This window comes from Zonotrichia albicollis, chromosome 19, assembly GCF_047830755.1.
Source record: "Zonotrichia albicollis isolate bZonAlb1 chromosome 19, bZonAlb1.hap1, whole genome shotgun sequence".
Lineage (NCBI taxonomy): Eukaryota > Metazoa > Chordata > Aves > Passeriformes > Passerellidae > Zonotrichia > Zonotrichia albicollis.
This window is the reverse complement of record NC_133837.1, coordinates 10,220,154-10,232,197: the sequence shown is the minus strand read 5'-3', so window position 1 is coordinate 10,232,197 and position 12,044 is coordinate 10,220,154. Positions and strand designations below refer to the sequence as shown.

Here is a 12,044-nt window from a genome sequence, read left to right as displayed (position 1 = left end):
CACACAGTGTGTAGGACACTGCCTGTGCTCTGTCACCTGCTTAGGCAGTGCTTGGCTGCCAGGGGCTGGTGCCAGTTTGGTGCTCTGCCTTTGAAGCTGAAACTTTCAGAGATGCTCACAGGGATTCATTGTTGCTAGAAATGCAGAAAGTGTTGCATTGAACGTTGTTCTGTAGCACAGAGAAAGTCACCATTGAAAGCAGAGCCTGTCTTGGAGGGAGGTACTGTGTGTGTTTCACACAATTTCTTGTTACTGGTCGGTCTCAAGATACAAATGTACCTCAAAATATTAATAGTAATCAAACCCTTGCTAGTGAGGGCGTTGTGCTCTGGATTTTACCTGAAAAGTTGAATCTGAAAATCATTTTTCACAGGAAAATTATTAAAGATTGGTTTTGTCATAAAAGACTGTTCTAAGCTAATTGTTCTCATAATGGAGAAGAAACAATATTTAAGTGAAATTAGTGCTATTGTTAACTTAGGGAAAATAGAGATTTTTAGCAGAGCTCTGAAAACACAGAAACAGTTTCCATTCAGTGTTACAGAGAAAATAAACCACAGCTGGGCACCTGAACAGAATTTCATACAAAGCAGGTTCCAGTGAATGTTAAGATAGTAGCCAGCATGTTTAAAAGGCCTGTGAGGTCTGCTGATGGTGTTACATCTTGCAAAGAAGACACTTCTGAGGGCTCATGGTATTCCTTTAAAATGTGGGGCTGTTTCTCTGGGGTATTGTCAGCTGATGCTTTGAGTATTAATTTTCTCTGCTCTGTTTCCTGTGTTCTTTCATATTTTGTAAAAAAAAGAGTCCATGTTTGATCTTTTTTCATTTCTCTGGGTTATAAATGTCACAGTAATGCCAAGTAACCTTTCAAAGGATGCAGGGAATCTTTTATACTCTTCTCTTTTTCCCTATATATGTGCTCCATGTTTATACTCAGCCCCATGCTGCAGTGAGGGGTGGATCACTCAGGTGGCTCACCAGGATGGGATGGGCACCTGGAACTGTTGATATCCAATTATTCCATTGCTTCCTACTGAATTTCCTGAAAATGTGTTGAAATTTTGATTTTCACCAAAAGCCCGGTTGTGAAGGATACATAACTGGGATTATTTTTGCTCTAGTTCCTTGTGCTTTAATAACTTAGGGTTACCTCTGCCTTGGTTTTGTATCTTCCTCCTCAAACTCTCAAGGAAAAGGTTGTTCTAAAGATGGATTTGTTTTCACTGCTCTCCTGTACTGGCAGAGATCTGGGAATTATTAACATTAAAAAGTCCAGATCACTCAGGAGCTGATTTTGAGCTGAATGGGCAGACTTTGTTTCCTCCCTGTATGTAGGCAGATAGGTAATTATTTTTAACCAAACCTGATCTGTGAAACAATGTTTTTTTTTCCCAGTGAAGTAGAGTATTTGATGTTCACAAGGTTTTGATACAGGCAATACTTCAACAAACTTCAAACTAAAATGAATCATGCAGGTGCTTCGTGATCCTTTGAAATCTGCACATGTGAGCGTTGTTTCTTTCTAGCACATTGGTGGTGATTTTAACTGCACTTACGAGACACATCTTCCAAAGTTAAATGTGTTGAGTTTTTACAAACCAATATTTTGCATTCCTTTTAGGTGTTCTGTGGGCAAATTATATCATAAGGGGTCAAAAGTAGTACACAACTTAATTCCTGCAACTTTAATAACTCACATTGACATTTTAGTTTTTAAATTCAGTAAGCATGCTGTATTGCAAACCCAGCTTTTTTGCATATATTGACTTATTTATTTAATTATTTATTTATATATATGCACACTGAACAGGATCAAACCACACCTGAGATCTTGGATAACTGGAGAGTAATTTAAGAGATAACTGCCAAATGCTAAAACCTGAGATTCATGAAATTATATTATCATATCAACTTTATTAAAATGAATAGAATATATTCCCCAATGCCATGTGATGAAATGTATCAGAGGAAACTAATAGATCTAAAAATAATCTGCACAAATACCAATTTGAAATCCTGCCCAGGAGGATTAGAGAACTGAAATCTTAAATTCTTGGTGGTTTTGTTTCTCAAAAGGGTTTTCAGAGCTTTTTACTTCTTCTCCCCTCTTCCCCTTTAAATGCCATAAATCCAACCCACTGCTGGTTCTCCTACCTTTTAAAGGGTTTTTTAGGCTTGTTCCCTGATACTTTATCTCCATCACTTGCCTTTTTTAAGCCCATCTTTGTGGGTTTGTTTCTCTTTTCTACTTCTTCTGTTTTACAGAGATGGAAAAGTGGACACTAAAGGAGTCTCCTCATGAACAAATAACAACAAAGTTAAAACAAAAAACAGGCCAAGAGCAAATTAATTCCTGACGTTTTTGTTTCAAGCTGTTTACAAATTAAGGAGGATGCCTCTGGGTCAATTGCATTTGTTTTACTTGTGAAGATTATTTCTGCAAGTTATTAACTCAAGAAATTTGGGACTTTGACTTGCATTGTGCTTCTAAATTGCTGCAGTGTTTTAACAAGTTTATAGAAATATTGAGATGCTCTGGATTTATCAATTATCTGTGAGAACAGATAATGAAACACTGTTTGGCTTTCATTTTGATAACAGAAATAGGACACACATTGTTATTCCTGTGTTGTGTGGATCTTCCTCAACAGTCAAAAGCAGTTTCAGCTTTTTTTGTCTGCAAGATTTGTCATGCTGTTTATGTTCTTAGGGGGTCCTCCTCTCTTTTCTCTAGTTAATTAACAAGGATTTGGATCTTCATTTGAATAGATCGCTTTAAACAATTTCCTGAATTCTTCAGTTTCCACCTGTATCATCATGGAATTCAGGAAGTATCTGATGTGCATCATGATAGTGCTAAATATTTTGTTATCACCTTACTTAAAAGTTTTGATTATCTTCTATGTCTTTTATCAGTCTTTAAACTTGTCTCTGCAGCCTGCCAGTGAATAGTTCCTGGCAGCAAGGAGGCTGAAAGAGGTAGGAAATAATCATGGGATTGTTTTCTGCTCCTTGGCCTCACACATGGTGTGTGACCCAGCTGAGTCCCCCTGTCCAGCCCCAGGCTGGAGATCTGCCTGGGCTGCCTGAGAACAACACTGGGAGCTGCTGCTTGTGTAGCCTTGGGCATCCCAGCTTCTTATGGCAGCCCCTCTGATTTCCTCAGAGGATAAAAGTCATGTCCCTTTAGTAAACACAGGAGGGTGTTAAGGGAAAATTAGCTGGAATGATATAATTGTTAATTGAAGCCTTATCTAAGTTAGCCAAAATGGATTGCATGGAATGATCCCTGCTGTGTGCTCCAGGTCTTCCCCTGGCACACGTCTGAGTCTTGGAAAGAAGTCTGGCCAGAGATGAGCTCGGTGTAAGCTCAGACCAACCAGTTTGTGCCATTCCACATTCTGCCTGTGCTTTTTCCAGAGAAAACTCTTTCATTCCTCAAATTCTCTTAAGGTTGTGATAGTCTTCAGATCAAAACAAACTTTGTGCTCAAACCCTGATATAAGTGAAGTAGAAGGGTATTAAAATACTCTTGGATAACCTCATTGTCTGTTTCTAGAATATTATCTGAGCAGTTCTTTAATGGGCAGGACTGAAATCCCGCATGGAGGGATCAGCTCCAGGTGCTTTCTGCAGAATGCTCTTGGTGGTTTGATGTCTCAGCTCTGCACACTGAGCCTGGGGTTTACTGGGCTGCAATCCAGCAAAGCTTTACTGGTGCTGAAGGCTTTGCCTTGTCTTATCCAGGGAAACTGGAAGCAGCAGTGAATTGGTTTTCAGTCCAATGGAACCTTGCAAACCTGGAATAGAAAGAGCTGATGGGAAGGGAAAAGCCAGATGCTGCTTGGGAGGCTCAGGTGACACAGACTCACCCTGGCTGCATTGGTGCAGCTGGAGCAGTCTCAGATTTGCTGAGTGGGGAGAGAAACATGGAAATAAGAAAACACTTGGATGGTCACCATGAAAATAGAAGCAATGTGTACAAGATGCTTGTCTGGCAGATGGGTGCAGGCACAGCCTTTCCTCATGGAATTTATTGTCAGACTTGTTCTCAAAGGTCTTTTCCAGCCAAAGTGTCTCTCATTTTATATAAAGCATTTATATTGTTGCATATCTAGGTCATAGAAGAGGATGTATAAATGGCATTATCTCTCTAGCAAATAATCCTGTAACAGCCACAACAGAAGGGATCAAAATGAAAGATTCAAGTTCCCTTTTTGGTCAGTTAAGGAGCAGAGTAATACCAGCATCCCATTCTGCAGTGGTGTTTGCCAGGAGCACAGCAGCCTCACAACTGCTGCTCTGCAGGGTCTTGCACTTGCCAGGCAAAACTCAGAAGGCACCCATTCCCTGTCCTTTTTAGTTAAACATTTTATTTCATCCTTTTATTTCCTCTCACTGTGTAAAGCCCCATTCTTGCATTCTCATCTCCCCCTCCATCTTGGTTTTTGGGCGTTTGCCTTTATCTTCCTCTTCTGTGGCTTTTGTTCACCACCAGTAATGAAAGTGCTCTCATTCCTATTGTTGTTAGTAAATAACTCTTGGTTTAGAGGAAACATGGTTTAAACAGTCATTTTGCTTTAACATGGAAGTTTACAGGCCTAGAATATTCTATAGATTTAAATGATTGTCAGTGTTCAGCTGTTACATTTTGGTGTCTTGTGCATGACGGATTTCCTGAAATGAGCTGTTTTCTGAGAAAACTTGTCAAACTTAACAGGTTGGTGTGGTTACAACTAATGGAATGTTGGCAGTTTAGAGGAATAAATGGGTAAAGCAGAATTAGTTGTTTTTCATGAGCAAAGGCCTTTACAACAGAGATGCAAGTTTCTTTGAAAAACCTATCATCAAAACCTAAAGTCTGTTCTATCATCAAAACCTAAAGTCTGTTCTGTAATAGTGGTTGTGACAAGTTAGTAGTTGAATTTTGTGTAACACTGCCTCTATTAACTTCACAACCACCTTATTTCAGTAGTGTTCTGTTTGAGTTACAAATATTAATTGTTTCACAAATGCAGACTGGGAGGCAGTAGAACAACAAGGATCAAGTTGCCTTAAGGTTGTTTGTCTTCCTGAATCCCTGAAGCCAATTTGTGCCATTTTTAATATATAAGCCCCAGGAAGGGACCCAGTAGAGAGGAACCTGCTGCAAAGCCCACAGGGGCAGAGGTTTGAGATTTACAGGCAGCTCCCCATTGCTGTCAGCACCTGGGCTGGGGCTCTCAGTGCTGGCACAGGGTGCCAGGGCAGCAGGAGTTCAGCTCCTCTGCCCAGGAGAGGGCCAGGCTGGGCAGTCAGTGGCACCCACACGGTGTGGGGAGCACTGGGATGTGCTGTGGAAATGATGGGCTCATGCCAGCCTGGGTCTGGCTGGTGCCATTCTGGGTCTGGCTGGTGCCATTCTGGGTCTGGCTCGTCCCATTCTGGATCTGGCTCCTGCCATTCTGGCTCTGGCTGGTGCCATTCTGGGTCTGGCTGGTGCCATTCTGGGTCTGGCTGGTGCCATTCTGGGTCTGGCTCGTGGCATTCTGGCTCTGGCTCGTGCCATTCTGGATCTGGCTCGTGCCATTCTGGGTCTGGCTCGTGCCATTCTGGATCTGGCTGGTGCCATTCTGGGTCTGGCTCGTGCCATTCTGGGTCTGGCTCGTGCCATTCTGGATCTGGCTGGTGCCATTCTGGGTCTGGCTCGTGCCATTCTGGATCTGGCTCGTGCCATTCTGGATCTGGCTGGTGCCAGCCTGGGTCTGGCTCGTGCCAGCCTGGATCTGGCTGGTGCCATTCTGGATCTGGCTCGTGCCATTCTGGATCTGGCTCATGCCAGCCTGGATCTGGTTGGTGCCAGCCTGGGTCTGGCTCGTGCCATTCTGGGTCTGGCTCGTGCCATTCTGGATCTGGCTCATCCCATTCTGGATCTGGCTCATCCCATTCTGGATCTGGCTCATCCCATTCTGGGTCTGGCTCGTGCCATTCTGGGTCTGGCTCATCCCATTCTGGGTCTGGCTCATCCCATTCTGGGTCTGGTTCGTGCCAGCCTGGGTCTGGCTGGTGCCATTCTGGGTCTGGCTCATCCCATTCTGGGTCTGGCTCATCCCATTCTGGATCTGGCTCATCCCATTCTGGGTCTGGCTCGTGCCATTCTGGGTCTGTCTCATCCCATTCTGGGTCTGGCTCATCCCATTCTGGGTCTGGCTCATCCCATTCTGGGTCTGGCTGGTGCCATTCTGGCTCTGGCTCGTGCCATTCTGGATCTGGCTCGTGCCATTCTGGATCTGGCTCGTGCCATTCTGGATCTGGCTGGTGCCATTCTGGGCCTGGCTCGTGCCATTCTGGCTCTGGCTCGTGCCAGCCTGGATCTGGCTGGTGCCATTCTGGATCTGGCTGGTGCCATTCTGGCTCTGGCTCGTGCCAGCCTGGCTCTGGCTGGTGCCATTCTGGATCTGGCTCCTGCCAGCCTGGCTCTGGCTGCTGCTGCCCCCAGCATGGACCAAGCTGAGCTGAAGTCCAGGGGCTGCAGAGCCACTTGGAGCATCCTGCCTGAGCCCTGCAGGCTCCAGGAGTTACCTGGGATATTGATGGGGCTCCCCTGGGTCTGTGGCCCTGCTGAGGTGCTGTTGGCACCAGGAATTCTGGGCTCATGGAGTACTGCAGATTAAAAATGTGGAAATCCCTTGATCTTTTCAAAGGGATTGTGCTGTGACTCATCCCTTCCTGGTGCTCTCACAGGTGGATGCTGTAGGATGCCAATATAAAATATTTTATGAGTGTGACATTCTATACTTTGAATTTTCTGACTGTGTTTTTTTCCTGAATACACACCCAGAAACTACCATTATGGATTCTGGACTTACAAATTGTTTCAGACTTAGTAGTAAATTACTGGTTAAAGAAATAGTAAATATAATAAGAATAAACCTTGTTGTCAGACTGGACAAACGAGTTTTAAGGAGACTTCAAAGCTTTCCTGAGGAAGTTGTCATGAGAACTGAGGGGATGAAGAAAGGAAAGGAAACAAGAAAGGAATATTGATATTAAACTGGGTGCATATGAGCAGTGTAAGTTATTTATTCTCACTCACGTATTGACATTTCACAGTGCTCTGCAGATAGCAGGTGATAGCAATTTTTGTCATTTATCCAGATATTTTAAAATCAATATTTTTAAAATACTCCTACAGAGAGGAAGATTCAGAAAGTGAGAAGGATAAGAAAATCTGGTACTACAGCACCAAGATCCAGCTGGCAGAGTTAATTGAATGCCTGGACAAGGATTACTGGGAGGCTGACCTATGCAAAACCCTGGAGGAGATGCGTGAGGAAGTTCATCGGCACATGGATGTGACAGAAGACCTTACAAACAAAGCAAGGGGCAGCAACAAGTCTTTCCTTTCTGCAGCAAATGGTAGGAATATTTGGTGTAATGAGAATAGATGCTGCACTTTGAATCAAATCTAGTTTATCTTACATCAGAAGCAGGATTTATGTCATGTTGTTTGTGCTCTGTGGCTCTGTAGGTGGTTTGTTGTTTCATGTTGACAACATGCTTTATATTGTAGATGAAATTTTGGACATTATCAGAGCAAGAAAAGGAGAAATAGTGGAAGATAAAAACACAGGAGATGAGGAAGCAGAAAAGGCCAAAAGTGATGTTGATAATGACCAGACAGATGCTGAGAGAGACAAGGAAGAATCTGGAGACCAAGATAAAATTGAGGAAACACAGAGTGAGCAAGATGTGGAAAAAGAGAAAACAGAAGGTAAAGAAACTGACTGTGCTTTAACAGCTCCATTTAAGTGAAGTGAACCCCCCATTTATTTAAGTGTTGATGCAATACTTTCTTTGTATGATTCTCCAAGATATTTCTGTAATAGGTGATATTTGTCAGTTCCTTTGTGCTTTGTTGGAATTGTTCTTGTTAAGTAATTTCACCAACTTTCCTACTTCTATACAGCTGGCTCCTAGATACCCTGCCTTGAGGTGCAGGTGGCACTTACAGGTTGTGATCAGCATGTTTGTAGTAAGCCACAATTTTTAACTTTTTCCTACTCACAATTGGTTTGTTCTTTGATTCTGAGACAATACCATCTCATAGCCAAAAAAGGAAGGGAAAAAGCTTCCTGTTTTTCAGCATTATCAAACAAACCAAGCTGCTGAAGTTGCTTTCTATGGATGATGCCAAATGACATCCTGAGGCATAATAAAGAACACCCCTGAAGTTTTGTTGTGCGTTTTACTGTAGAGGCAGCAGTCGTTGGGGATAAAAGTAACAGTGTGAGCTGCAGCCCTGATGACAGCACCACAAACCCTCCTGCAGGAGAGGATGGTTGCTCTGAAGGGAAGGACGCACTGGGGTGTCAGTCAGAAAGCCTTGATAGCAACAACGTGGCAGAGAAGAAGGTGGCATCAGAGCTCCCTCTGCAACTCTCAGGTACAGAAGGCACTGTTACCAATGCCTCTGTAATTTGAGGAATCTGTTTTTCTCTCTGATTTGTCCACTAAAACCATTCCAAGCATATGTCACTCATGCTGTTTGCTTGCAGTGCCATCCTTTACTGCTACGTTGTCATTATTAACATCTCAAAGTTAATTTTCTTGCAACTAGTGCTTGAAATTTGTGGTCCTCCATGACATTAGCATTTGTATCCATGCCTTCCAAAGACAACTATGGCTAAGCTTTTTATTTTCTGTTTTCTCTATATTTTATTTTTCCATAGTGATCCGTAATGATTGTTAGCATCCTCTCAAAGTTTATTTCAAATCTAATTTGCTGCTGGCTTGTTTATTATTTTAACCTCTCATTTACTCTATAAATTACTAACAAAGTGTTTTCATTCATAAGAATAAACCGTTGCACTGAAATGTCAAGATTAAAATTATCATGCTGGAAATTTTAAACAGATTTCAGAATTGTAAGCACAAGAGTTATGGTATTTTAACATGTTTTGTTCTGCCATGTCAGTGACTCAAAGGTAATAATATACACTATTTAAAATCAGACAAACTTGCTTTAGGAATAAGTGGGAGTTGATTAAGTGTAACATGAAGCATGAGTGTACTATTCTAGAATTACTTTATATTACATTTAGAATTATAATCTATTACAGGATTTACTACATAACCAAATGTTGTTCTAAACAGCTGATCATCATTAAAATTATCAGGATTTTCTTTTCAGTTTTATTTTCAGTTCTTAAAAATCTGAACATGTGTGATGTGAACATACTTGGTGTGTTATGTTTTAAAAGGGGGCAGTAAATGTTTTCTCTCCTACAGAAACAGTTCTCCATGCAGTCACAGTCTGCAGCTTTTCAACTTGTGAAAGTCAATGCATCCAAACCTTGTAATAAACTTTTCTGAACAAGAGGACAAAATGAAAGCTAAGATTAATCTGTAATCTGCAAGCCTCATAATACACTTTTTAAGTATAGAAAATGTCCTGATGTACGAGACAAAATCCATATATTTTTGATACATGACCAAATATTTTTGCCAGTTCTCCTGGTTTTTATTCCCTTTTAAAGTTAAAATAACTGTGTAAAGATTTAATGGAAAAGATACAGAGTATAATTTTGTTTCAGACACCTTTACGGGTTTGTATTTTATTTTAAAGATTCACTTACATATTTATCATTATTTATTATGGTTTCACAAGTACTTTTCTCCTTCCAAAGCTTCTGTGTGAGTTGTATATTCATGGGCTCTTTTTTTTTGTAGGAAAGTGTGTGTGTGGAGGTTTTTCCTCATGTCTAATTCACTATATTCACAGCAATGTTTGTGTTCTTACTATGAAATTCATTTTGAGACTGTCAGAGAGAGATACTGAACCAGGATCAGTGAGGCAGTTATCTCCAAAAGAGGGGGGAAATATGAGTAAAATGCAGAGATAGATGAGAATTTCTGTTACCATCCTTGTTAAATGGAATTTGGATATTAATCTTTATTAAGAGTCTGGTTTGGGTGTTTCCATTCTCCTCCAAACAGCAGCCATGGAAACAGATCCATTTCTCCTCATAGTAAAAAGGGAAGTGGATCAAACAGTGGTGGTCACCCATTTGGCACAGCCAGAAATCAGGATGCATTCAGATTAGGGACCCTCTAAGAATTCCAGAATATTTATCTGATCCATCCTTCTGCTGGGAGTGAATATTTCACAAAAAACAAGTTTTGTTCTGTCACTTTTCTCAACAACATCAGACTCCCTGATGCTTTGGATGAATTCTAGAACCAGGCAGATCTGGTGGATTTTAAACAGCTGAGCTGTCTCCCTTTGGCACTGAGCCCAGCAGACATCGCTGCCTTTGCTGTTTCCAGGGATGGGGGCTCCTTCCTTCTGGGAGGGTGCAGGCATTTATTTTGAGGTGGCTGCAATTCAGTGATATTTAGTCAAAAATTCCTCCTGGGGCAGCACAAGAGGTGAGGTGACAACAAAGGAGCTGTCAAGACAGTGACAAGGACAGCTGGGGACCAGGAACCCATTTGAAGCCACATCAAGATCCATCAGATCAGGAAGGGGCTGATATTTTAAGTGGGCTGGTATTTAGAGTGATGCCAATGGAACAGAAATCTGTGGGATTCCTGAGAATGAAGGTGCTGAGGAAAAGAAAACCAAAGGCTGATTGGAAACAAGGGAAATTGAAAGGTGTGTGCTCTGAGGAGCAGCTAAAGAAAATTAAAAGAGAAAATCAGATGCTTCAGGAAGACCAAATTTTATGAATTCTAAATGCAGAATGGTCTCAGGGTTATCTGTGTGTGCATCTAGAGAAAAAAAAATTCTTGGATGAAATACAAATGTGTTTTAAGTAGAGATATGAATTTCAGTTCTTCAGAGATGTAGAAGTTGAAACTGCTTGAAACAGAAAAAAAATACTTTCATGGACACAGTGCTCTGAAGGGAATTAATATTTTCTATGTGTTTCCCTCCAGTCCAGCAAAACATGTTCATCTGCATTTTTTTGATGAAAACTTTAAAAAGTTGCATTGATCCAATTCAAAAGAAAAATCTAAAACTGAAGTTGTTCTTTTGTAGAAGAAACTGGTCAGATGATCCCCAGCAGTGGCTCTGCTGCCCCTCCACAGGCAGAGGCTGAGAACAGCAGTGGCAGCGAGCTGGGCTCTGGCCACAATGACTCCATTAAAACTCTTGATGATGCTGAAAATGCAGAGAGGGGATCCCAGGCTTCAGAGGATTTAGGTAATAATAATAATAATGATGATAATTATATTAATAATAAGGATAATGACATCTCCAACTTTCATTTTATGCATATTTTCACTAAACTTTCTGTTCTTTTTATAAATTCCATACATCAGTAGAAAACTTCCAATTGTTAACATTGTTTTAAAAGCCTTTTTTTATTCCTGGGCAGGAGAGAAATCCAATGGTGACAGAAGTGATTCTCCAGGGGCAGGGAAGGGCACGCCAGGCTCGACACGGATGCTCACCAGATTGAGAAATCCAGACAGCAAACTGAGCCAGATGAAAAGCCAGCAGGTTGCTGCTGCAGCAAATGAAGCAAATAAGTTATATAAAGAAACCAGAGAGGTTTGTGCACATCTTGGAAAACTTAAAGAACTACAACAAAATGTTCTGGGAAAATGTTAATTTCTTTAAAGGATACTAAATTTTACTGGAAAGTTTTAAAAATTCACTTTTTCAGGCAATGGAGATACTTAAGAAAGAGGCAATAATAATAAATTAACAAATGGTGACATTGTTGTACCACAGGAAGCTTTTTCCCCCCATCCTTTGCTCTCTTGAGTGCTCTCTCCAAAGTGATTGCAGTGACCCAGAGCACTGGTGTAGTTGTTTTGTGTGACTGGGTTATTTGTTGTTTTGGTTCTGGATTTTTTAAGTAGCCCAGTATTTTACAGGAAGGAAATGCTCAAACATTGGGACTTTTTTTGCAGTTCATTGTCTGAATATTATTTTGTATATTAATTTTATTTTTGGTAATTGATTTTCCATGTAAGTTAACACTTAGTGAATTTATTGACAAACAGATTAGTCCAGTGCTGTTACCTATGCCATGTTTTCAAAGTCCAGG

At 41.2% G+C, this 12,044-nt stretch overlaps 1 protein-coding gene across 9 annotated transcripts in view; it reads left to right on the top strand.

The window, feature by feature from the left end:
• The window catches only part of BPTF (bromodomain PHD finger transcription factor), a 55,168-nt gene that overhangs the window by 14,251 nt on the left and 28,873 nt on the right, over nucleotides 1-12,044 (top strand). For 8 of the 9 annotated variants that reach the window (XM_074554885.1, XM_074554882.1, XM_074554884.1 and 5 more), the window contains exons 3-7: nucleotides 7,178-7,401; nucleotides 7,556-7,756; nucleotides 8,240-8,428; nucleotides 11,027-11,191; nucleotides 11,367-11,542. In XM_074554885.1, the coding sequence (XP_074410986.1) occupies nucleotides 7,178-7,401; nucleotides 7,556-7,756; nucleotides 8,240-8,428; nucleotides 11,027-11,191; nucleotides 11,367-11,542 (955 nt within the window). The remainder of the gene's footprint in view (nucleotides 1-7,177; nucleotides 7,402-7,555; nucleotides 7,757-8,239; nucleotides 8,429-11,026; nucleotides 11,192-11,366; nucleotides 11,543-12,044) is intronic. The other variant, XM_074554883.1, reaches the window with a different exon arrangement.